Raw genomic sequence first — 26806 nt, forward strand, 5'->3', positions numbered from 1 at the left:
AAGTGAAGATAATTTTAATGTTGAATGTTAGGAATATGAGCATGTTCATGTCTACCTTTTTAAAAACTTAACCAGTAAAACATATTTTACACAGTGCCCAAGATTCCCAGCCTAAACCTCCCCACAAAACAGGGTTAGCATTTTAGCCGGTAGATGAGATAAAAGTCAGCTAGGTGAGGAAAATAACTGTGATATGAAATATCATTCAGGTTTGTAAATCCGTGAAATCAAAAAAAAGGAACAAAATTATGTATCATTTTGCAAACTCAGAGAAAAAGGAAGTTTATCTATGAGCTCAAAGGAACATATAAGTGTGTTTTAGTTAAAATTTTTAAAAGACTGAATAAACATTGATGTTTATGAAGCTATGGTGGGAGCTTCGCATGGCATGCCCTCCGCATGGGATGGACGTTATTGAGCTGCACCCGAGGGTGGTGCAGGAGCTCCTGGATCCTGTCCTGGCACATCTTGTCACCTGCTCTCCCCACTTCCAGCTCCCGGCGCTCCTCCTCCTTCTGTGCCTCCCGGGCCTGCTGCTGGTAGGACATTTGCATCTTAAGCTGCTTCCGGTACTCCTGGGCTAAACCGGAGCGTCTGCAGTATTAGAAACGTCAAAGTAGAAAATTATAGAAGTAAGCATTTGGATTTATTTAGGGCATTATAATTAAAATGTAATTGGAGTGAAAATACAATCAGGGTGAGTGGGGAAGAAACAAATGGCAAATCCAATAATGTATTCAATCCTACATAATAAAAGCATAATATGCAAATTAACCATCACTTCACTACACCAACAAGCCACACCCACCAGCCAATCAGAGCAAGTATGCAAATAAACCTAACCAAGATGGCTACAGCTACAGAGAGGAGGAGGAAAGCTTGGGTTTCCCAGGCAACAAAAGAAGCCAAGCTTTCCTCATGCTCTTGCCAGCCTATGCCTCCACTCAAGGCTACAAAGTTTCAATTATAGAAGGTAAACAAATCCAAACAAATGGCAGCAGCCACAGAGCTGGAGAGAGCAGGTTAGGGTTGCCTCCAGCAACTTAGGAAGCAAAGCTTTCTGCATACCCTGGGGGGCCCAGGCCTCTGCTTAAGGCTACAAAGTTTCAATTACAGAAGGTACATAAGTCCCAATAGAAATGGCTGCCAGCCACAGAGACAGCAGGAGGCTTGGCTCTGCTCCAGGCTACAAAGTTTCAATTGTAGAAGGTAAATAAATTCCAGATACCAGGGCCTCTGCCTGGGTCACAAGGGGCATGGCCAGCCTGCAAACCACCACAGGCCCCTCACTCAGGCCACCCTACACCCCAAGGGAACCCCCACCCTGATCTGAGACACCCTTCAGGGCAAACTAGCTGGCCCCCACCCATGCACCAGGCCTCTATCCTATCTAATAAAAGAGTAATATGCAGATTGACCATCACTCCAACACACAAGCTCAAGATAGCTGTCCCCATGTGGTCAAAGATCCTGCCCCTATGTGGACACAAGATGGTCAGCAGGAGAGGCAGTTGGGAGGGACCAGGCCTGCAAGGGAGGGCAATTGTGGGCAATAAGGCAAGCAGGGGAGGGCAGTTGGGAGGCACCAAGCCTGCAAGGGAGGGCAGTTGAGAGGGACCAGGCCTGCAAGGGAGGGCAGTTGGGGCAATCAAGCCTTCAGGGGAGGGCAGTTAGGGGTGACCAGGCCAGCAGAGGAGGGAAGTTGGGGGCAAACAGGCTGGCAGGGGAGCAGTTAGACATCAATCAGGCTGGCATGGGAGTGGTTAGGGGTGATCAGGCTGGCAGGCAGGCGAGCAGATGTGAGCCAGCAGTCCTGGATTGTGAGAGGGATGTCATCCCTTGAGGGGTCCCAGATTAGAGAGGGTGCAGGCTGGGCTGAGGGACACCCCCCACCACCCCCGTGCACGAATTTCATGCACCGGGCCTCTAGTATGTAATAATTAAGATAATCTTAAAACAAATACTAATTTTTAGGGAAGGAATTTTTCAAAATATTCACTGTGATATGGAGAGAGTTTTGGTCTTTTTCCATCCCCTCTTCCTCTCCTCTCCAAGACTGCCTATCAAAGGGCCAGGCCACTACAGGGAAAGCCTGCAGTGGTCTCATATTGTGGTGACTAGGTGGGTAAGTTTGCCTCATTCTGTTCAGTATTAACTGGACAATTTCTTCCATAGATAAGCAACATTTTATATATATAAGCCACATTTTAAATGTATACTGTGAGCCCTGGCTGGTGTGTCTCTGTTGATTGGAGTGTCATCCCAAATATTGAAAGGTCGCAGGTTTGATTCCTGGTCAGGGCACATACTCAGATTGCTGGTTCAATCCTCAGTCCTTGATCAGGCACATACTGGGAGGCAACGGATCGATGCTTCTCTCTCACATAAATGTTTCTCTCTCTCCCTCTCCCTCTCCCTTACCTTTTCTCTCTCTCTAAATATCAATAAAAATATATCCTTGGGTGAGGATTAAAAAAAATTTTTTTAATTTATAGTGTGATTTTTTTATTGTGGTAAAAAACACATAATGTAAAATTTACCATCTTAACCATTTTTAAGTGTTAAGTATATTCACATTGTTGTAAAATAAATCTCTATTATTTTTTCATCTTGCAAATCTGAAATTCTATACCCATCAAAAACTGAAAACTCACCTTTTCCCCTTCTCCTCAGCCCCTGGTGACCACCATCCTATTTGCTGTCTCTATGGATTTGACTATTCTAGGTACCTCATATAAGTAGAATCACACAGTGCTTATATTTTGGTGTCTGGCTTATTTCACTTACCATAATGACCTCAAGATTTATCCATGTTGTAACATGTGTCAGAATTTCCTTCTTTTTTAAGGCTGTATACAGATTCCATATTTTGTTTATTCATCTGTTAATGGACATTTGGATTATTTCCACCTCTTGGCTATTGTGACTAGTGCTGCTATGAACATGGCCATGCACATCTCTCTTCAAGGACCTGCTTTTAATTATTTTATATGCAGAAGTGAAATTGCCAGACCATATTGTGGACTAAGCAGGAATTCTATGGAAAAGTGAAATTGCCAGACCATATTGTGGACTAAGCAGGAATTCTATGGAAAGTAACCTCACAGGGTGATCTGATCATAAATCCCTAACTGGGCAGGTCATGGTGGGTAGTCATGCACCAGGCATATACATTAACAAGTCTTGAAATAAGCATAACCACTCAAAAAAGCATATAATCTTGTTAACTATGCTGTAATCCTTGCTTTCTCCCACCCTTAGGTAATCTTTCTTCCCTTCCCTCCTTTATTCCAAATGCTTAAGAGAAACCGTGAAACAGCCGTTCTCAGAGCATTTGAGATCTTGCTTCCTGGCAACTGTCATCAGTGTTGGCTCAAACACATTCTCTACAGGTTTGGACATTTCTTACATCAACAATATGACAGTTCTATTATTAATTTTTTAAATATATTTTATTGATTTTTCACAGAGAGGAAGAGAGAGGGACAGAGAGCCAGAAACATCTATGAGAGAGAAACATATATCGGCTGCCTCCTGCACACCCCCCACAGGGATGTGCCCGCAACCAAGGCACATGCCCTTGACCGGAATCGAACCTGGGACCCTTCAGTCCACAGGCCGAAGCTCCATCCACTGAGCCAAACAGGCTTTGGCTCTATTATTCATTTTTGAGGAAATTTCATACTGTTATCTTTAGCAGTTGCACCATTTTATAATTGATCAATAAGCCACATTTTTAATATCAGGTTTCATTAGAAATAAAGATTATAGTATATATATGCTTCTGTGGCAGATTCTATTTTCACAGTTTGTTTTCTTGGGGGGGGGGCGGTCATCAAGTTATTTCATTAGGATATAGGATTGGTGCCTGTTTAAAAAAGTTTTTTCTAATTTATATTATTTTTTCAAGATGTTCATCTGACCTAGCCAATGTGGCTCAGTAGCTAGAGCATTGGACTGCATACCAAAGAGTCTTGGGCCCAATTCCCAGTCAAGGACACACATCTGGGTTGTGGGTTCACTCCTGGCCCCCTGTTGTGGTGATGCAGGAAGCAACCAATCAATATGTCTCTCTCACATCAGTGTCTTTCTCTCTCTCTCTCCTCCTCCCTCCCTCCCTCCCTTCTACTCTTTCTGAAAGCGATGGAAAAAAAATATCCTAAGGTGAGAATTAACAAAAAATAAATAAAATAAAGATGATCATTCAGATCAATACCCAATTAGTATAATCAGAATGTACACAATAGCAAGAGAATTTAATTTTACCAAGATGGTTGATACTTATTTTAAGAGTCTCATGCTCTACTGACTGAGCTAGCCAGGCACCTTGATACTTATTTTAATATGAAATTCTGTAGAGTGATTTGAGCCTTTAGGACAAATAAAAGGATATTTGTCCTAAAGGAAATAGGGATACATGAGAAATATGTCAGGTGATTTCATTGTGTTGAACATTGCGGAGTGCATTTATACAAACCTAGATGGGATAGCCTATTATACACCTAGGCCTCAAGCCTGCTGTTTGTGTATCCAAACATATCCAAAGGTACAGTAGAAACAGAATAGGCCCTGCCTGTGTGGCTCAGTTGGTTGAGCGTTGTCCCGTGCACTGCAAGGTCACTGGTTCGATTCCCGGTCAGGGCGTCCAAACAAAAACACAGAATACAATACTTTTATCCTACTGGCAGCATGGTAGGTTTGTTTACACCAGCATCGCCATAACCATGGGAGTAATGAGCTGTACTACAGCATTATTAGAGCGGCGACAGCACTAGGTGATAGGAATGGTTCGACTCTGTTATCATCCCAGGGGACCATCATTGTATCTGCAGTCCGTGGGTGGAAACGCTACGTAACACCTGACTGTACTGATGTAAAATAATGTCAGTAATGCAAGAATTATGGCACATGGTCCTCTGTGTTAAAAATCTCCATTTTTTTATTTAGATGGTAAGTGATAATTAAGAAAACAAAAGCATACCTTACAAAATTCTCCTCCTCTTTACGGTCAAGTTCTTTAAGACCTTCCAGTATGTGCTGCTCTTCCAGAGCACGTTCTTCCAGTTCTTTCGCTTTTCGTTGCACTAAGAAAGACAACAGCAATACTTGCCAATTGACTCTTTTCAGACAAGACTTGCTAACATCTTTCTGGGCATCAACGGCATATTATTTTTAGAAAGGCAGAGGTTAGAATCACTGGGCTGGATCTTAGGCCAATAAGATAGAAGTAGTTATCTCCATTGAGGAAAGTGCAGGGTTTAGGTTGGTTCATATGTGCTATGTGATCTACACAGATTTTCTCTTAATCATTTTTTGTTGAGACACTTTGCTCAGCCTTTTTCAAAGCAATTACCATAGAACGTTCTCTTCTTGAGGACAAATAATTAATTCTATTGCATTAATGTTAATGAGAGCTTTTATTTATTACAAAATATAAATTTAAAAAGTCTTGTATAAAAGGTTTTTAAAAATTAAATAATAGGGTTGGACCTGCATTACCACCATTTGCCCACCATCCAGAACTGAAATACCATTGCTGACATGTACACATAAGGAACTGTTTGACATTGAAATTGGGTCTCAAAAGAACTGGTGGCCCAGAAAGAAGCTCACTGCAGACTGATTCATATGCCTTTCAGCATAACCATTATTGCTTGTCTCGTTTTTTATTCTTATATTTCCAGTAGGACATGATCTCACTCATCTAGGGGAAATGGTGAAAATATAGACTGATGAACAAGAACAGACCCAGAGATAAGGAGCCATGGGTCAGACTGTTGGACCTCAAAGGAAGGGTGGGGATAAAAGAGAGAGCTCAACCAAAGGACTTATGTGCACACATATGAGCCTAACCAGTGGTCAAGGACAATAGGGGAGTGGGGGAAAGAGTGGGGGAGTGTGGGGATTGGAATGGGTGTTGAGGACAAATATGTGATACCTTAGTCAATAAAGAAATTAATAAAAAAATAAAAAAGAATAAATAAATAAAAATTAAATAATAAAAACTGAAGCATCCCTATGGGGAAAAAAATGACAAAGAAAACAGAGTTCACAAAAGAATAAACACAACCAGGCAATACACATTTGAAATGTACATATCTTCCGAAAATCCACTTATAGAAATTTATCTTAAACAATCATATATAAGCCAACATAAACTATTTACAGAGCTTTTAGGACAAATGTAACACATTCACCTGCCACTTACTCATGATAACCTGCAATACTAAAGTACTGGTAAGAAGATTCAAAACAATCTAAAAGTCCATTGGTTGTGTTTTGGTAAAATAAATTATGGTCCATTTTTATAATGGATTTCTAGGCAGCATTACAAATCTTATAACTGAAGAAAAATGACCTGGGAAATGTTTATAATAAGTGCAGAATCCAGGCTATAAAACAATATATACAAAATGACCCTAATTTGTAGGGGAAAATTATATACATAATAAAAATACTTGAAGATGGCGGCATAGGTAAACGCCTAACTGCAGCCTCACACAACAATTTCAAAAAAATACAACTAAAATATAAAGTGGACATTATCCAGAACTACAGGAAAGTAGACTGACTAGAGATTCTACAACTAAAAGGAAAGAGAAAACCAGAAGGAAAATCAGAGGAGCTGAAAAAGCCTAAGGTGCCCTCGTGGGGAGAGGACGGAGCCAGAGAGGAGGGGCGGCTAAGTGCCTGGCTGGCATTCCCTAGCGGGAAGGAGATAAAAATCTCCAGACTGTGCTGAACTCCAGTTCCAACTGCACTGAACCCCAGTTCTGGGTGAGACCCTGGGGTCCCAGGCTCATACAGAGGGATTCTAGGCTGTAAGGCAGAAACTCAGGGGAGCAGCAAAAGGCAGATCCCCGGAGTCGCGCACATTGTGTGCAGAGGACGAACTGTTGACTGTGCAGCTAGATTGCCCAGCAGGAAGGAGACAAAAGCTCCGGACTGTGCTGAGCCCCAGTTCCAACTGCACTGAACACCAGTTCTAGACCAGACCCTGGAGACTCATGCTCATACTGAGGGAATCTGGACTGTAAGGCTGAAAATCATGGGAGTGGCAAAAGGCAGAGCCCAGGAGTTGCACACATTGCACACAGAGGACTGACTGTTGACTGTGCCGCTGGATTGCCCTAGTGGGAAGGAGACAAAAGCTCCTAACTGCACTGAACCCCACTTCCAACTGCACCGAACCCCAGTTCCAGGCTCATTGGGGGAAAGACTAGACTGTCTGGTAGTGGGCGAAACTCGAGGGCACCTTGCTCTCAGAGGTGCTTGCAGCGAGTACCAAAGGACACTGAGGAACACAGAGACTCAGGAACCTCATAGGGCAGGGCTGACAGGAAGCCAAGGCTGTAGGCTCTACCCTGAAACTCCCCCCATCCAAGCTGAGTACAGAGGCTTTTGAATAAGACTGTCTCCCGGCATAGACACAGGTGATCCTCACAGCCAATTGGACTTGAGGTCAGTTCCTCCCAGTGATACCAACAACAATTAAGACTTAACTACAGCCGAAACCAGTTTGGCTCAGTGGTAGAGCTTCGGTCTGCGGACTGAAGGGTCCCGAGTTCGATTCCGGTCAAGGGCATGTACATTGGTTGCGGGCACATCCCCAGTAGGGGGTGTGCAGGAGGCAGCTAGTCGATGTTTCTCTCTCATCGACATCTCTAGCTCTCTCTCTCCCTTCTTTTCTGCAAAAAATCAATAAAAAAATATATATATTTTTTAAAAGACTTAACTACAAAAGGCTGTACACACAGTCCACAAAGGGCTGCACCAAGAGTGTCCACCTCAGATAACTGGGAGGCTGACCCACTGAACCATATAGGACACCTTAACACACAAAGCCACCCTACCAACTCAGGGAAGCAGCAAAAATGCCTAGACAAGGAAACATCACAAACGAAAGAAATGCAGGACAAAAAGTGACTGGATATAAAGTTCAAAACCACGGTTATAAGGTTTTTCAAGAATTTCCTAGAAAAGGCTGATAAAATAAATGAGAACTATGAGGATATGAAAAGGGATCAACTAGAAATAAAGAATACATTGTCTGAAATAAAAAAATATTATACAGAGTCCTAAAAACAGAATGGAAGATCGCAAGAATCAAGTCAAAGATTTGGAACATAAAGAGCCAGAGGACACTCCTCAGCAGAAGCAAGAAGACAAGAGAATCAAGAAAGTTGAAGATAGTGTAAGAAACCTCTGGGACAACTTCAAGCAAACCAACATCAGAATTATGGGAGTCCCAGAAGATGAGAGAGAGCAAGATACAGAAAACATATTGAAAGAAATAGTGAAAGAAAACTTCCCCCACCTGGTGAAAGAAATAGACTTACAAGTCCAGGAAGCACACAGAACCCCAAACAAAAGGAACCCAAAGAGGACCACACCAAGACAAATCATAATTAAAATTCCAAGAGCAAAAGACAGAGAGAATATTAAAAGCAGCAAAAGAAAAGCAGGTAGTTACCTACAAAGGAGCACCCATATGATTGTCAGCTGATTTCTCAACAGAAACCATGCAGGCCAGATGAGAATGGCAAAAAATATTCAAGGTGATGATAGCAAGAACCTACAGCCAAAAATACTCTACCCAGCAAAGCTATACTCAGAATCGAAGGCCAGATAGAGAGCTTCACTAATAATAATAATAAAAAAAAAAGCTAAAGGAGTTCATCACCGCCAATCCTTAATTATATGAATTGCTGAAGGGGGTTCTTTCAGAAGAGAAAGAAAATAACGATAGAAATTATGAACAACAAATACGTAACTATCAACAAGTGAATCTAAAAACCAAAGGAATTAAAAAAAAATCTGATGAACAGTATTAACTGTTGAATATAATAGAATCAGAGGTATGGAAGGGGAGTGGACTGATGATTCTCAGGGAAAAGGGGAGTGGGGAGTGCAGGAAGAGACTGAATATAAACTGTGCACCTATGGATGAGGACAATGGGGTGTGGGGAAAGGGCAGAGGGTGTGGTGGGAACCTGGTGGAGGGGGAAAAATGAGAAACTTTTGTAATATTATGAACAATGAAGATTTATTTAAAAAAAAATAAAAATAAAAATACTGGAGGGAATTACAGGAAGTTGTGAATAGTAGCTATTCCTGGGTTGATGGAATTATAGCTGATTTTGTATCCTTCTTTATAAATGGTCCCAAATGCTTACCTTCTTTGTTTTCTCATTCTGTTCTGAATTATTTATCGTGGATGAACACAGAATCTTTTTCATTTATAAGCTTTCTTCTAATACTTAATAATTTTTTAAGTTTTTGTTTTTTGTTTTTTTTTATTGCAGAGAGGAAGGGAGAGGGAGAGAGATAGAAGCATCAATGATGAGAGAATCATTTATCTGCTGCCTCGTGCACGCCCCCTACCAAGATCAAGCAGTAATCCAGGTATGTGCCCTGAATGGCAACTGAACCATAACCTCCTGGTTCATAGGTCGATGCTCAACCACTGAGCAACAAAGGCTGGGCTGACTTAATTTTTAACTGCTGTTATAGTACATGGAGTGGAGAATTAACCAAAGGAGCCAAGATGAGCTTTCTCTTGCAAAGACAACTAATGTGAAGCCTAATGGCACCCTAACTATGAATCATCCAGCTTCTGGGCTGGACTTGGAATGATGGGAATCAGGAGATGGCGGTTTCTTAACAGATACTTCCTTTTATAAGCAAGCATGGTTTGGAGCTCAGGGAGTACAATGGCGTGCTAAGACATGAGCAGGACTCAGTGAGAGCCCCAGGTACTGTTTGAAGCTCAGGGAACACAACGGTGTGCTAAGACATGAGTAGGACATAGTGAGAGCCCCAGAAGGAGTAGGAACAGGGTGACACAGAGGGCCTCTTGAGAAATGAGACATTTGAGCTGCCTGAAAGTTGTCCAGAATTCCTCTAGATCAAAAGCATCATAGAGAAAACTACCCACGCAAAGGTCCGTAGGTAGGGAGGTATGGAGACACCTGCAGAAAGCATAGAGGGACAGATAAAAGGGAGGACGGGGACATGTGTGTCTTGCCCTACCTTCTCACTCTCCTTCATAATCACTAAGGCTCACAGACTAGTCATGGTGTTCCTTTACCCTTCAGAACGTCTCCCCTACGACTGCTCAGAGTCTGCTGGGACATAACCCTCTCCGTATGCTTTAGGTGGTCACATGTAGGTAAGACCTGCAAAGCAGGGATCTTGCCTTAATCCTTTTTTACATCCCTCATAGTAGTTTATACAGAATACCTATTTAATACATATTTTGGATGCTACTTAAATTGAATAAAAGCCCAACTAAAATATAATTCATTTCCTTACACTTTTCTTGAACTTGAAGTTTTCTTGTACACATGACCTCATTCATAAGTTGTTTCCTTGCCTCCTTTTCAAGTTTCAGCTGTTTGTCCTTCTCTGCCCACTTCTTTGCCTTCTCTTCTTCTAATATTCTGTCCAATTCTTTCTCCTGAGCATTTTCTTCCTCACGCTGCTGTGCCAAATATTCACGATATATCTTCTGTTCTCTTATCATATCTTCCTACATAACATAAATTTACCACATGTTGTTAAAACATTCATAGGTCTGATAATGATATTGAGGATATTTAAAAACAATTTTGAATTACAATCTCAATGTTTCAGAACTACCACTGAAATTTTATAGATGAAATATTATGTCGAGGGTTTACTTCCAAATATTTAGGGGTGATGGGGGTATTGGATGGTGCTATAGATGAAACAAGAATGATCACTAGCTGATGGTTGTTGAAGCTAGGTAAGGGACACATTAGGGTTCTTTGAACTATTCTTTGTATCTGTTTGAAATGTCTTAAAATACATTGTTGAGTAAGTTAATTCAAACACTATTCCAAAAAGTGTGTCTCAAAGCAGTTCCCAAGTAATTTGCAATGGTACAGCTTTATTTTCATTTATTTTAATTTGGCTAGATGAAATCTTAACCTGATAAACAAAATAAATCACTACTACTATTATGGCACTGTCTCTGACTAGAAGATGAGTCAGTCACCTGATATTTTATAAAAGAAATTATCAATCTTAGTTACACTTTGGAATAACCTGGAGAGCTTTTCTTTCTTTGTTTTTATTCCTTACTTGAGTTCTGGCTAAGAAAAATTTCAGAGCCAAGACTCTAAATACAAGCAAAAGTTTATTTAGAAAGCCACAGAGGTAGAAGTGAGCCGTAGAAAAATAGGCTCAGGAAACAAGTTACCAAGGCCGAAAAAGGGCCCTTGGAGCTTAGGAGAGAGAGACAAGGAAAATATGCTGGGGAGAAGAGGAGGAGAGGAGGAGGAGGAGGAGGAGGAGGAGGAGGAGGAGGAGGAGGAGGAGGAGGAGGAGGAGGAAAAAGAGAGAGAGAGAGAGAGAGAGAGAGAGAGAGAGAGAGAGAGAGAGAGAGGGAGAGGGAGAGAGAGAAAGACACGAACTATGCCCATTTGGGGAGCTTAAAAAGTATTAAGGGCCTAGTCTCACCTCAAGAGATTCTTATCTAATGGATAGTTTTTAAGTTCCCAAGTGATTTGAATGTGCAGCTAAGGTTGTGAACTGGACTTTACAACAATGACATTTCAGTTTACTTCTCCATCTTTCATGGTTTTATATTTGTGCTGTTCCATCCAATCTCTGATCTGATCTCTTTTGAGAAAATCATAGACCTGAGGTAGGACTGGCAAGGTTTTAGGGCTTGTATACGTAGTCTCATTCTTATTTGGGAATAAATTTAATAAGAGAAGGGCAAAACTTATACTCTTAAAACTAAGAAATATTATTGAAGTAATTAAAGAAGACCTAAATAAACGAAAGGACATCCTGTGTTTATGGATCAGTAAACAATATTGTTAAAATGGCAATTGTGCCCAAATTGGTCTATAGTAGGGGTGTCGAACTCAATCAGAGAAGGGGCCAAAATCTAAAATCCAGCCTAAATCGCGGGCCAAATGGTTTACTGAACAGTCATAAACTGTCATTGTGATGGAAACGCAGCGGAGTGCAGTGATGACAGCGCGGTGCGGGCCACACTGCAAGGCCTGGCGGGACGGATTTGGCCCGCGGGCCTTGTGTTTGACACATGTGGTCTAGAGGTTCAAAATAAACCCTAACAAAATTTCATTGTCTTCTTTGCAGAAATCAATAAAATGATCCTAAATTCACATGGAAATTGAAGGGAGACCGAATAATCAGAACAATTTGAAAAAGAAGAACAAAGTTGGAGGATTTACATGTCCTGATTTCAAACTCACTACAAAGCTAGTGATCAAGATGCATAAACAGCCAGGACCAGTTTGGCTCAATGGATAGAGCGTCGGCTTGGGGACTGAAGGGTCCCGGGTTCGATTCCAGTCAAGGGCATGTACCTTGGTTGCGAGCAGATCCCCAGTAGGGGGTGTGCAAGAGGCAACTGATGGATGACTCTCTCTCATCTATGTTTCTAACTCTATCTCTCTCCCTTCCTCTCTGTACAAAATCAATAAAATATATATTTTTTAAAAAGATGCATAAACATGCGATGCAGCATAAGGATGGACATATAGATTAATGGTATACTAGAACTAAAAGTCCAGAAATAAACCCTCACATTTACTCTCCATTGATTTTTGACAGGTTGAAAAGACATGTAGGAAACTTAAATGCATATTACTTAGTGAAATAAACCAATCTAAAAAGGCTACATACTTTATAATTCCAACTATATGACTTTCTGGGAAAAGGCAAAACCATGGAGACAGTTTTAGGCCAGTGAAACTACTCTGTATGGTACTGTCATGGTAGATTTGTGTCATTATACATTTGTCCAAACACCAAGAGTGAATCTTAATGCAGGCTTGAAGGGAGCACCAACTAATTGATGTGTCTCTCTCACAGCAATGTTTTCTCTCTCTGTTTCCCCCCTCCCAACCACTCTCTCTAAAAAGCAATGGAAAAATACCTTCCGGTGAGGATTAACAAAATAAAACACACACACACACACACACACACACACACACACACACACAACCAAAAGTGAAGTTTAATGTAAATTATGGACCTTGGGTGATAATGATAATAGTGTAGGTTAATCAATTGTAACAAATGTTCCACTCTGTTAGGGAATGTTAATAATGGGAAGAGGCTTTGCATTTGTTGGGGTAGGAGGCTATAGGAAATTTCTGTATCTTCTGTTCAACTTTGCTATGAACCTAAACTGCTCTTAGAAATAGCCTTTAAAAACAGTACTATAGGAAAAGCATGACACCCTTCAGAGTTCAATAAAATGTCAAAGGAACAGACAGCTGAATGAATACTAGAATGCTTTTCTCTACTCTCCTTGCCTGCCAACATTTTACATATCCTTTCACATCACTTTCCCAACATGCAGGCAGGCATAATCCCTTCTCCTCCTGCGATCCCATCACCAAGAGACAGGGTAGGAGTTCTCAGGACTCAGTGAGCATCTGAATAAACCTGGGGGAGCTTGTTAAAACACAGATTTCTTGCCCCTGCCAGGATTTCTAGATTCTGATTCTGGAGCCTACGAATTTCTCTCTCTCACATTCTCCCAGATGATGCTGACAGCATACTTAGAATGGCACTGTTATGGTTCATTCTGCATGTGGCTGGCTCCTGTAAGACGAAGAGCTGAACAAGGAATGTCATCCAGCACATATTAGACACTGAATGCATGTCTTACTCTTTTTTGCTTGTTTTTATCAGCCTCGTCCTGTAAGTCTTTCTGGGCCATTTGCGTGAGTTTCATGCGAAAGTCCGTTTCTTCTTTGTACTCCTGCTGAAGACGCTCTATCTTCTCTTGGAGGGCTTTTTGCAAAGTGTCCCTAAGTTTCTGTTTTGACCTCTGTTTCTTTAGCTTATCCTGCTCATCCTCAAATTTCACCTGAGCTCTGTCATTTTCCTAAAGCAGAACAATAAAGAAGATAATTCAGTACAGTTGGACAAAACAAATAAATGTGTTTCATATACATACCTGGAATTAGAAGGACTATAAGAAATAAAACTTGCCTTCTCATGCTGAGCCAGCAGTAAGGCTTTGTGAAATTGCTGTGTAATTATAAAGTAATAGTTGTCAAGTTCAAAATGCAGAAATGTATAAAGATAAATCACCTTTAAACCTAGTACCCATCACTCAGCACCACTCTCAACATTTCAGTGGATTGGCCTTCTACACTTTACTCTTCTTTGCCATCTGCACATCTAGACGTGGGTGCTTTATTAAACAGCAATAAGAGTCCAAAATGGAAATGTACCTATCAGCTAAATACACAAAACCAAATTTTAAGCATTATGTTCTTCAAAGTATTCCCCCCTTCCTCTCATTTTCTTAGCTTTTGGCTGGCTTGATTGCCTGGACAAACAGGCAGTTTTAACTGGGCACCAATACTATTGGGCATTGTGAGTTTAGTAGAATATGTGTGACATTAGTCCTCCTGCCAGAGGCAGCTGAACTCTCCTGAAGGGATAAGTATTTGTCCAGCTGGGATAGTAGATGACGTAGTAATCAGTAGGGGGGAAGGAGGGATGAAGGGACGGACTGTTAAAGATTGAGAGACCTGAAAGTAGTTTGCCATGTTTTGGCTTCACCAGGATAGTTTTAATCTTACCTGCTGTGCAATGTAATGAATTTATTGCACCCCTTTCGATCTTTCAATCTCAAGTGAATAATAAATATGTAGTCCTTCTTTCTAAAAAAGACTTATAAAAACCGTATTTGGGTTCTGATTTAACTATCAAATAAGTTAGATAATGATGGTGTAATGCTGATTCATTCACAGCAGATGGTTATTGCTGTGTTGGCTGCTGTCATTGTTTTATTAGACAGCCTAAGGGAAAAGAGGGCAGTGCCCCGGCCAAAGAGGTGCTACATGTTTCAACCGCACACTAGTTGAAAATGCTGCAGTAGAGGCAGCAATCTTGTTGGAACTAAATTATTGATACTGGTCATAGCTGTTCCACAGCATTTCTTCATAGGATTTGGAAAGTCAATTTACATATCATATAGCAAAGTACAGGGGATGTTACCAAATTGCCGCAATCCCTCCATTGCACTGCCAATGATTATCCCATTTCACCCTCCCAAAAAAGGCAGGTGCATTTTTCCTCCTTTCAAAAATAAAGAAATTGAGCCACCGTAGTGCAGTAACTTGCTCTCTGCTGGGCCTGGAAATCCAAAGCTCTGATCATGTTGCCCCGTGAACCGGCCAAGGGCATTGGGCAACCTGTGCAGCCACAGGCCTGCAGACCGGTCCTGTAACCACGGAGTGACCAGCCCGTGACGGGCATGCTAGAAGGCTCACCACGAGGCGACCCTCCTCTTCCTTCAGCTGCTGCGCCGCCCGCCTTCGCGCGTTGATTTCCATGACCTGGGCATTCAGCCCCAGCCGAGTGTTCTCCTCTAGCTCTTTCTGTCTCTCCGCCTCTTCAGCTTCCCGCCTTTCCTTGGCTAATCGGTCTTCCTCCCAGAGCTTACAGAACATCTGCTCTTCCACCAGTTTTTGCCTTTTCAGCTCCTCATTGAACGCAACCTGTGCTTTCCGCTCCTCACACACCCTCTTCTCGTGGAGAGACTGCAACTGAGCGCGGAACTCCTCGCAGCGTTCCCTGAAGGGAGAATTTTAAAGACAAAACCTTCCTGAGACATGGCTCTCTTTAGGCACCTATCTGTACAGTCGAAGATCTGGATGTAGGCCCTATGAGCAAACGTGTGTTGAGTGGCAGGGAGATAGGCATCATGATGTCACAGACAAAATATGGGCACTGGGTCAGACAGAGCAGGCTTTGAGTCCAGTCACATTTCCTGTGTGACCTTGGGTTGGAAACTTGACCTATCTGAGTTTTTTTTTTTTTTTTTTTTTTTTTTTTTTTTTTTAACACTTTTAAGGTTCTGGTAAGGAACAGAGGTAACAGATGTAAATGCCTGGTAACTAATAAGAGTGCAATAACTGGTAACTATGATTATTACTACAGAGGAAATACAAGAGAGATGGGCCCCTACAATATTACAAGTGGATGAGGCTTCGGTAGGAAGAGACCCCACATGCACTTTCAAGGAAAGGTCATCTGTGACCGCACAGATGAAGGCTTCCCCATCTCCCTGGGATCTGGGCAGGGCACCCGTCCACTAAAGGGGTTTCGCCCGAGCTGCCTTTGTCACCCAGGCTATGTCACCATTCGAGAAAACACGCTCTCACCACAAGTGCCCTTTCTTTCAGTCTTGGTTATTCAAATTTCTTCAAAAATTCTTAAGTGAGCCCTTTGATATGCATCAATGTCTACACTTCAGAATTACTCCGGATATTTTCAAAATCCTACTCCCCACTTCTTTTGTCCCTCCTCCCAGACCAGACTAGGCAAATCAGAACACCTGGGGTGGACACAGGCCTCTGCAGCTTGTCAGAGCATCCAGGAGGTTCTGGCATCCAGCCAGGCGAGGAGGCCCTCTGACTGAAGGCAATGCTTATAAACATCAAGTCTTCCTGGTTTCAAAATAAAATTCAGCACCAAGAACCTGAAGTTTGAGAATGGGCTCAATATAGAACTTCTGATGACATTTTACTAGCTAAGACTGAAAGGAAGGATGAAGTCTAAACTCTTATTGCAAGAGTGGTCAATACCTCTATTTTAATAAAAATAATCACTGATAAAAAGGGAAACCTTTTTGTTTGTGAGTGCTTTACATGGTACTTTCACACATAAAATCTTGTATCATCCTCGTAAGTATCTTATAACTAAAATGTAGGAGCAAGAATTACCTCCATGTTAGAGTTAACTCAGGGAGCCTAAGAGTCTTTCCAGGAGTAGTAATAATATTGGCAGCACTTACTGATTTTTAATTTGCAGGCATTGTTCTAAGCACATTATAGGTATGGACTTTTATCATCTTCATAACCACCAATGTTACAGTGAGCATTACTGCAAGTTCATTTTCATCATTATGATCAGCCCCCATTTACAGATGAGAAAGAGGAGGCACAGAGCAGTTAAGCATCATAGGTAAAGCATTCATACATTTCATATGTGGTAGAGCGGGGAGTGAAAACCTGGCAGGCTAGCCCTAGAGTTTAGGTTCTTTGGTACCTCATTGTAAGAGTACATACATGTAAAGTGCTTAAAACAATGCCTGACCAGTCACTGACAGAGACAAGTGTTCTAGCCATGCATCCTAGGGTGTTTAACAAAAACACCCAAAGCAAAACAAAGCTCAAAACTTTCTACTTTAATCTGGGGTTCAATCGTTCATTGTGTATAAATACAGAACACCTAAAAGAAAATCACAATGTACCAAGAGCATGCTCCATAAAAGAAGTATTGGATAAACTGGGTTTCATCAAAATTAAAATCTTTTTCTCTGTGAAACAGAATAAAACAAAACAAGCTACAGATTAGGAAAAAAATATTTCCAAACCATATATCCTGCACAAAGGACTCATATCCAGAATAAATAAAGTGCTCTAAAAACTTAATAGCTAATCCAATTAGAAAATGGGCAAAAGAAATGAAGAGACATTTGACAAAGAGGATGATCTACAGATGGCAAATAAGCACACAAACAACTGTTAGGGAAATTACCAGCCTTTAGGGAAATATATGAATGGCCCATTGAAATTCACTTATTAGTGTCCCCTTGTCCCTCACAGCATCTTCTAGCAGCCAGCAGGGAGTGCCCAAATCCAACCAAGGACAGGAGATGAGGCTAAACTTCAGAAGGGCCAGATAATCCAAGTCTAATTCTGTCTTGGTTACTACAAGCTTGAAAATCTAATAAAATGACTATCTGTGTAACTCAAGTTACCCATCTTCAAGATGGGGAGTAACAAGATCCTTCTAGTGATATGCATAACTGCTCTGGTTTTCCTCACTGCCCTTCTTTAGCAGCTCCAAACCCTGAAACTTCCCATTCCCTCTAGTCTTAGCAGTTTAATTTACTTAGTTAGCAGCTCTATCTGCAATCTGTAGGCACTAGTCACTGCGATAGCTCACTTCTCTTTCGGGCCTCTACTGGGAAGATGCAAGACAGTCTATATGGTTAATAGCAACTTGATGGCAAAAAGAGAAGAGATGGCAAAAGCTTTATCTCTGAACCATGTCTTGCCTTAGCTGGTTTGGCTTAGTGGATAGAGTATTGGCCCATGGACTGAAGGGTCTCAGATTTGATTCCTGGTCAAGGGTACGTACTTCAGTTGCAGGATCAATCCCCAGCCCTAGTCAGGGTGTAGGCAGGAGGCCACAAATTGATGTGTGTCTCCCACATCGACGATGTTTCTATCTCTGTCTCTCCCTGTCCCTTCCTTTAGCTCTAAAAATCAATGGAAAAATGTCCTCAGGTGAGGATAAACAACATCAAAAAGAACCATGTCTTGGTCCCTCCACATGCTTGGTTTTGCTTCTTTCTCACATCTGTTGACCTTTGGATATCTCATCTATTCAGATTTCTTGCGCTGTGAAAAAAGAACTCATATATTCCTTCTGTATTCTACCATACTTTAAACTCAGAGTTTAGTTTTACTTTATCTTGGGCTATAAGCAATAATACTGTATATTATACTTGAAATTTGTTGCGAATAACTATTAAGAGTACTTAACGCAAAACAAAAAAATCCCTTAGTGCCTGCATTTTGCAATGATGTGTATATAATTACCAAGACTTAAAGGTACAACTACTGTCTATAACCTCTTAAAGCTATACTCTACTGTACATTAGCAATCTTAAGCCTTTTTTAATACACATATTTTGTGTGTGTGTTTTTCTGAGATCATTACCTGAATTGCTGGTCTAGCTTTTCAGCCACAAAATCTTGCCTCTCTTTTTCTTTCTTCTCCTTTAAATATCTGGTTTTCGCTTTCATTTTTTCTTTTCTCTCTTCAATTGGTTCTTCTTTCAATTGCATTTCAGAAAAATACTCATTTTCTTCTGCTGCTAAAAGTTCACGGAGCCTGAAACAAAATGACAAAAATAAAAAATTTAAATTAAAACTGTGATGCCACATACATCATTTTACAAATTTATTTTTATTTTGTTAAATTTTATTTCAGAAGTTCATGTTTAATCATACATTTCATGAGAAGGGAAAGATCATTGCATTCTTCCATAAAATAAAGCAAGTTGTCATTTAAAGCAACAAAGAAAGCTCAGTGGTTGAGCGTCAACCTATGAGCCAGTGTTGCTCAGTGGTTGAGCGTCAACCTATGAACAAGGATGTCATGGTTCAATTCCTGGTCAGGGCACATGCCTGAGTTCTGGACTCTCTTCCTGATGGGGGCTTGCAGGAGGCAGCTGATTGGTGATACTCTCTCATAGTTGATCTCTCTCTCTCTCACCTTTCTTCCTTGCCCTTCCTCTCTGAAATCAACAAAAACTTACTAAAAAATAAAGCACTTATCTGTGCCATATTTTATTTGATCACATATAGATGTGTTATGTAATGTATATCTTTTAACAAAAGGAAAAATGAGATTTTAATTAAAGTAACAAAATATAAAACAATTATTATTTTGCTATCATGATAATGCCGGTGATTATAAGTAAAAATACTTAGTTATTGATTTGGCAGGAATATGAATATCTCAGCCATGATTCTTACTATAACATTTACTTGATTTTTTTGACTGGTCAATCTCAAGTAGTTTCAGGATTATTTCATCGTCTGGGTCGTCAGGCTTGTGAGCCTTACTTGTTTCGTCTTTCTTCAGTGTTGATGAGAAATCCTTGCATGGCATCCTTTATTCTTGTTTTCACAAGACTGTCCACAAATCTGCGGTCATTGCGCTGGAACCAGTCAACTTTCAAGCGATGCCGCTCTAAGGACTTAACGGAATTCAAAATATCATGCTGCTTCTGATAGCTGCGTAGGATTCTCTCCAGCTGTTGGTCAGCCTTTTGGCCTTCGGGAGGCTTGGCTCTCTAAAACAAAGAACAACTATCACTTTTGATAGATCCAAAATCAACAGCATATTTTCAATTAATCATGATCTCCACAAATACTCAGACTAAATAAAACTTGGTACTATATAAGTTTAAGTGGCTAAGGTGTAACTTGTTTGATTCTGTGAGCCTGTACTTAAGATCAAATCCATCTCAAATATTTCTCAAGTGCCATTTGAATAAAAGTTCATAGAATTATAAAGTAAAAAATGTGAATGGGATGCCTGAGATTATCTAGTCAAATCAGAGACATCAAGTGATGTGCTCAAGGTGCTTCATTTAGAGCAGACCTGGATAGAACAAGAATTAGAGGTCTTCCGACTTTTTACCTTGATCTTGCCACTCAGTATTCTACTGTTTCTCTCGGCAGACAACATAGTTACCACCATCAAAACACTTTCAGTTAAAAGAGGCTACCATGTGGCTATGACCAAGTACCTTATGGTTAGAGCATGGTGCCCATATGCTAAGACTGCAGGTTTGATCTCTAGCCATGGTACATAGAAGAAGAAACTAATGAATGTATAAATAAGTTACCAACAACAAATCTCTCTCTCTCAAAAATCAATTTAAAAAATTTATAAGAGGCTGCTACCTACAGGTGACCCTTGAACAAAAAAGGAGCTAGGAGCATACAAAGTCAAAAAATTCACCTATAACTTTTTTTTAAAATATATTTTATTGATTTTGTACAGAGAGGAAGGGAGAGAGATAGCAAGTTAGAAACATCGATGAGAGAGAGTCATCGATCAACTGCCTCTTGCACACCCCCTACTGGGGATGTGCCCGCAACCAAGGTACATGCCCTTGACCGGAATTGAACCCGGGGCCCTTCAGTCCCCAAGCCAATGCTCTATCCACTGAGCCAAACCGGTTTCAGCATAACTTTTAAAAAATATATTTTTTATTGATTTTTTACAGAGAGGAAGGGAGAGGGATAGAGAGTTAGAAACATTGATGAGAACGAATCATCGATTAGCTGCCTCATGCACACCCCCTATTAGGGATGTGCCCGCAACCAAGGTACATGCCCTTGACTGGAATCGAACCTGGGACCGTTCAGTCCACAGGCCAACGCTCTATCCACCGAGCCAAACCGGTTTCGGCACCTATAACTTTTGACTTCCCCAAAACTTAAGTTGTTCCTTGGTATCCACAGGTGAATAATTCCAGGACCACCACCACCACCACCACCACCACCACCACCACCCCTACCAAAATCTGTGAATGTTAGTCCACTATAAAAATATTTTAAAAAATAGATCAATGCATAGTCAGCTCTCTGCATCTCTGGACTCCAACTGTCAATCAAAAATAGTACAGCCCTGACTGGTTTGTCTCAGTGGGTAGAGCATCAGCCTGTGGACCTAAGGGTCCCTGGTTCAGTTCCAATCAGGGGCATGTATCTTGGTGCAGGCATTTCCCCAGTGAGGACTATGCAGGAGGCAGCTGATCGATGTTCCTCTCTCATCGATGTTTCTAACTCTCTATCTCTCTGTAAAAAAAAAAAAATATTCCCTTTCTCTCTGTAAAAAAAAAAAAAAAAAAAAAAAAAAAAAAAAAAAAAATAGATAGAACAGGGCCCAGCTGGTTTGGCTCATTGGTAGAGCATTTACCCATGCACCAAGAAGTCACCAGTTTGATTCCCAGTTAGGGTACAAGCCCAGGTTGCTGGCTCAATCTCCAGTGGGGGCATGCAGGAGGCAGCAATGGATATTTCTCTCTCTTCCTTCCTTTCTCTCTAAAATCAATGAAAACATTTAAAAAAAATAGCACAGGTATTTATTGAAAAAAATCCATTTTTGAGTGAATATCATGCAATTCAAACCTATGTTGTTCAAGGTCAATTATATATAGAATGTATATGAAATGAATTGTGAGAAGGAAGAAAGGGTGGGAGAGAGGAGAGAGCTAAGGAAAGGTATAAAAGAAAAGCAAAACTGATGGTAGAACTTTATTTCTATTTCTATTGTGCCAGGAATTTAATGCAAGGCTATGCTCCTGACATTTTGGGTAACTTGTATTTCTGTAAATATATTCATTTTATACAAACATCCACTAAAAAGTTGGAAATGCACACACCATTTTGAACACATATTGATACATTTAATAAAATTGTATCCTTCATTATCTGATAGCATATCACGTTCTATTGTTAACCTTTTATGGTTTCCTGCATGAGCAAGTTGTTTCTGCATTAGATAATAAGCAATTTAAAGGCAGGGATCAGACTTCTATGGGAGGGTAAACCTCCTAGGGTCATTGTATCTCCCACTTTGCCGTGCATGCAGGAGGAATTCAAGGAATGCCTCCATAATAGCCTAATTACACATGGAAGTTTTCTAGCCTTTGGAAACACAAGTGCATGGACCTAAGACCAAGCCAGCTTTCCAAGCAAAAACCCTCCTGTCTCCATCCAGGCCTGCAGGGACACTCTGTTACAGGAGAGTTTGCACAGAGGGGCTCTATAACCCCTGGCAACCGCTCACAGCCCAACACCCCTTCCACAGACAGCCGAATCACCTCCAGCCCAGACCCAGTTTCCTGCTGCCTGACCCACTGCCTTTCCCACGACACACACACACACACCGCAAATCGCAAGGAACGAGGACAGCCTTTGGGTGTCTTGGAGACTGAAACCCCTCAAGATCCCAAGTAGTAATTCTCCAAATACAGAATCTAAATATTGTAACTGACGCAGGGGAGGGGGAAGAGGGATGGAACACGAAGCGAAATTATGTTTTTTCGAAACCCAACCCCATTGTGTCAGCACCAGTTTTCCCGAGAGCCCCCGCTGGAGACCAGACTGGGCTCCGCTGGATCCGGAGTGCTGGAGGGTGCAGAATGCAGAAGGGACCCGCACCCATGCCCTCTTACCACCATCACCACTTTGGGAGTGGGGCCCTTAACCTCCCGCTGCACGATGCCAAACCGCTGGCTGTACATTTTCCAGGCCCCTCGGGGTGGGGCGGCTGCGGTCGCAGTCCCCTAACGGTGGCGACCAGCGGAACCAGCTTCCGCGAGGCAGATGTCAGGTTGCCATGGTGAGCCTCGCGGGGCAGGTGGGAAGGGCGGAAGTTGATCTTGTCACCCTGGTGACCATAGACGCGGGACTTGGGACTTCCTCTGGAAGCGGAGAAGCTGCGGGGGGGGGGGGGGGGGGGGGGCGGTCAGGGAAGGGAAAGGGGCCCTCAACACGCCCTTGGTTAGGTCTCCTGCGGACCTCGCCTTTTTCCTAGGGTTCATCAGAGTAGAAAAAAGCCGCCTTTACCCGAAGTGAAGTTGAAGAGCTAGTAATATTCCAATTGTCTTTGCTATTTATATCCTATAACCAGTCGGTCTAAAAGCACGAGAAAGGTTAGTGGACATTTGGTGGGAAGGTTATTAAATTTTGTGGCCATCCTAGGATAATCTGGTAACGTAAATCATCACAAAACCTCCTTGTATATTTTTGCAGTTTTTTACAGTAATTTGTAAGATATTTTTACACATAAGATGTTTGAGCCTCACAAATATCTTACAGGTTAATGCCGTGGTCAGCAAACTGCGACTAGCGAGCCACATGCAGCTCTTTGGCCCCAGCTTTTGGCTCTTCCACAAAATACCATGGCCTGGGAGAGTCTATTTTGAAGAAGTGGCGTTAGAAGTTTAAGTTTAAAAAATTTGGCTCTCAAAAGAAATTTCAATCGTTGTACTGTTGATACTTGGTTCTGTTGACTAAGGGGTTTGCCGACCACTGTGTTAATGGAGCAGCAGGTATTATCCTCATTTTACAGTAATGGCTGAGAGCTAAACTGCCTTGTCACCCTGCCCAACCAGTGATGATAAATCTGTTACTAATAAAATCTTATTGCTCTGAGCACAAATTAAGAGTTAGACTCGGGGTACTCTAGGATGGGGGGCAGACCCGACGGGCTGGGAGTGCAGTGAAAGGAATGGCTGAGTCAAGGGTCACATTGGACCAAAGTCAGGATGTATGATTAAATGTGCAAGGAAATCAGGCTCTGAGTATCCGAATCCCAGGGAACCTGGAAGGGGCCCTCAGCACAGGTAGGGACCACTGTTGTATTTCCAGCCAGGAACAATGTAGTCAATACTTAAAACCAACTAAGAATGACACTTTGCTGCTCTCACTCTAAAGTGGGGTAGACACAGAACACTAGAATATATAGATTACAGAAAAAAAATCAGTACCTAGCAGGTTACTGCCGTGTTTTAACAATAACCAAAGCACAATTATTGTGCATACCATTTTAAGGCTGCAATTTACTGTAAATTTACATTCCTTAATCTCTTGTAATCCACCCACTTCAGATTTTGTATATGGTACTTTTCTAGATTTGGATTCCATTTCCTGAATTGCTGGTTCAGCTTTTCAGCCACAAATTTTTCTTCTCTTTTAATAATCTTTTAAAATATTTTTTTTCCTATAATGCTTCTTCTTTCAATTGCAGCTCAGTAAAATACTCATTTTCATTTACTGCTAAGAGTTTATGTAGCCTGAAACAAACAGAGAAAGAAAGAAGTTAGATGGTCGTCTCGGATCCCTGGACCGAGTCCTGAGGGACAGCTAATTCCTTGACCTTTCAGTCCCACGGGTGTCTGGTCACCCGCTGGTCTCCGGACACCAAATCCTTGGGGAGGAAAAGAGGGAATGAAAACACCAGGCCAGGCGTGGGCGTTTGGGAAAAGCAGCCTGAGGCACCCCCAAGGTCGTAGAGCCTGGAGGATCCAGTCGAAATGAGTTTTGGTGACAGGGGGAAGCTACCCCTGGGTGACACCCGACTGCCCTGGAACGTCCCAAGCGTTGGTCCTGAACTTGTCGTGCCGTACCCTCATCAGAGGCAAGCCCCGTAATTTAACTCCAGTTCGGTTTGCCTGTTTTACCACAATTTGAATCAATTCCCACTATTCGGGAGGAGGCCATGCCCCTAGTCCGCCAGGTCCTGTAGGGGTGAGGGGCTCAGGTAGGATGGTGGTGGTCCCACCACTCAGGCGGGCCTATTCCAAGGGCGCGGTGAGACTGGGCATTCAGCCAAACCCCCAGAGAGGCCCAATAGGAATTACTTGCCCAAGGTCCTTGGTCAGAACCTGACCTTTATCTTGCCACCCACTATCCCACTTTCTCAGAGGCAGTCAATGCTGTTACCATCAACATGACATTCCCAGAAGACACACTAAATATATGAATCAGTAAATGGGACAACAAAAATCGTTTAAAAATAATTTTAAAATAGAACAGCTTAGAGACAAAAACTATATTATTTCCAATTTCTATTGGGCCCCAACAAGGTTCATACAAGGGCTATCCTCTTGATAGTTTTCTGAATTCTACAAATTCCATGATAGTTGGAAATCCATTCACCATTTGCAATACATATTGATGTATATAATAAAATTGCATGTACTCTATCTTTTTCATTCCTGTACCCAATATTAAGTTCAGTGCCTACCACAGGCCAGGTTCTCAATAGTGACGGAGCTGAGACCCACATTTCTACTGGGTGGGTTTGATGGAATTTCTGTATTGCTGGGTCACCATGAAATCCATGGTCTTCCTTCCACCACTTTGCATTTCCAGCAATGTAGCTTTATGGAGTTATCCTCAGGTAAGTAGTGAGACCCTTTGGAGCGGATTCATGACAGGCTGGTTTTGTGATGCATCACCTTGACTAGCCTAGATTTCCCAGAACTCCCTTCCCCAAATGCTTCCGGTTAGAATGGGCTACAAGAAACATTTTATGTGCTAACTGCAGGGAGAAGTGAAACAGCAGCATGTTGTTTTTATGCTTTGAAAGTTGGTGCAGGAGCACCAGGCACTGTTGCAGTTCACACGCTGTCATTTATCTGCTGGCTCGCCTCCTAGGTGTGGAGGGACAGGTCTGCAGCCGCTCCACCTCCCCAGGATCCTCCTTCAGCTTCTCAAATTCCTAGGGAGATGCGTATTTAACTCTGCGGTGAAGGGCACCAGTTTCTTCTGCAGGACACCCACATCATCGAAGTTGGAGGTGGTGAGTGACATGGGTTCCAGGCCATCTGCAGGGGGGGTCCAGCTTGTGCTTGTGGGCGCCAATGTGTCCTCGGTCTCCCACATTTACATCCATCTTCCCTTCCCGATTGCCTGCCCTGCAGACTTCAAGCTCCAGCATTAGATGCAAAGACAACAGCCTTAAAGAGACTGTTTAACCAGCTCCCACAATTACGTATGGTCAAATGCCTATAAACCCCTTAATATACATATATATATACATATATACATATATATATAAATATACATACATACATACATATATATATAAAATCTTTTTATCAGTGGTGCTGCTTTTCTAATTGTACCCTGATACAGACAATAACCAGATTCTTATTTCATCAGTCAGAATACCAATCAAATCAATTTCACATAGGACATCATTGTCAAAATTATCAGAATACTAGGGTGGCTGGATCCTGGGAGGAGCAAAACAATAGCAGAAAATTATCCAGTCGACTCTGGCTGAAGTAGGTGGGACAAGGCTAAGAAAGGGGTGGAAGAGGGCTGTATCATGAGTTACAATAGGGAAATAGCTAATCTACCTCTGAATCATCCAAAGCTGCAAGGCTGAAACTAGAGTAAGGCAAGGGATGCACAAAAGCTACAAAATGTAAGGGGGCACACACTCAGTCCTGACCTTGTAAAGCTGGCTAAGTGATGATCCCATGTCTAATCACTTTTAGCACTATGCAAAATATTAGACAGTGAGGCAAGCTGAGCCAAGACTGGCCTTTCGACAGGACTTGAAGCAGAAACTCATACTCCTTGTAGATGGGCTAAGAGCAGAAACCAAGCACAAATGTCAAGGGGCAGGGGGCACAAGTGGTCAAGAAAGATGAGCCAAGCTGACAGCT

At 41.8% G+C, this 26806-nt stretch overlaps 2 protein-coding genes across 19 annotated transcripts in view; both read right to left on the reverse strand.

Annotated features, from left to right (window-relative positions):
• Positions 1 to 23050, reverse strand: CFAP53 (cilia and flagella associated protein 53). The gene is made up of 8 exons (XM_036418948.2): positions 22799 to 23050; positions 19671 to 19900; positions 18760 to 18933; positions 15297 to 15600; positions 13679 to 13897; positions 10315 to 10531; positions 4982 to 5084; positions 1 to 594 (listed from the first exon to the last, which is right to left on the reverse strand). The coding sequence occupies exons 1-8, from the start codon at positions 22865 to 22867 to the stop codon at positions 366 to 368; spliced, it is 1545 nt and encodes a 514-aa protein (XP_036274841.1). The 5' UTR covers positions 22868 to 23050; the 3' UTR covers positions 1 to 365.
• The window catches only part of MBD1 (methyl-CpG binding domain protein 1), a 19628-nt gene continuing 12183 nt past the window's right edge, over positions 19362 to 26806 (reverse strand). For 9 of the 18 annotated variants that reach the window (XM_045574794.1, XM_045574795.1, XM_036418921.2 and 6 more), the window contains one exon: positions 25137 to 26054. In XM_045574794.1, the coding sequence (XP_045430750.1) occupies positions 25868 to 26054 (187 nt within the window). In that variant the 3' untranslated portion in view covers positions 25137 to 25867. Of the gene's footprint in view, positions 19901 to 23117; positions 23262 to 24160; positions 24422 to 25136; positions 26369 to 26806 lie in introns of those variants that run through there. The other 9 variants (XM_036418928.2, XM_036418940.2, XM_036418943.2 and 6 more) reach the window with 6 other exon arrangements.

Source organism: Pipistrellus kuhlii, unplaced genomic scaffold (genome assembly GCF_014108245.1).
Source record: "Pipistrellus kuhlii isolate mPipKuh1 unplaced genomic scaffold, mPipKuh1.p scaffold_m20_p_6, whole genome shotgun sequence".
NCBI classification, from domain to species: Eukaryota; Metazoa; Chordata; class Mammalia; order Chiroptera; family Vespertilionidae; genus Pipistrellus; species Pipistrellus kuhlii.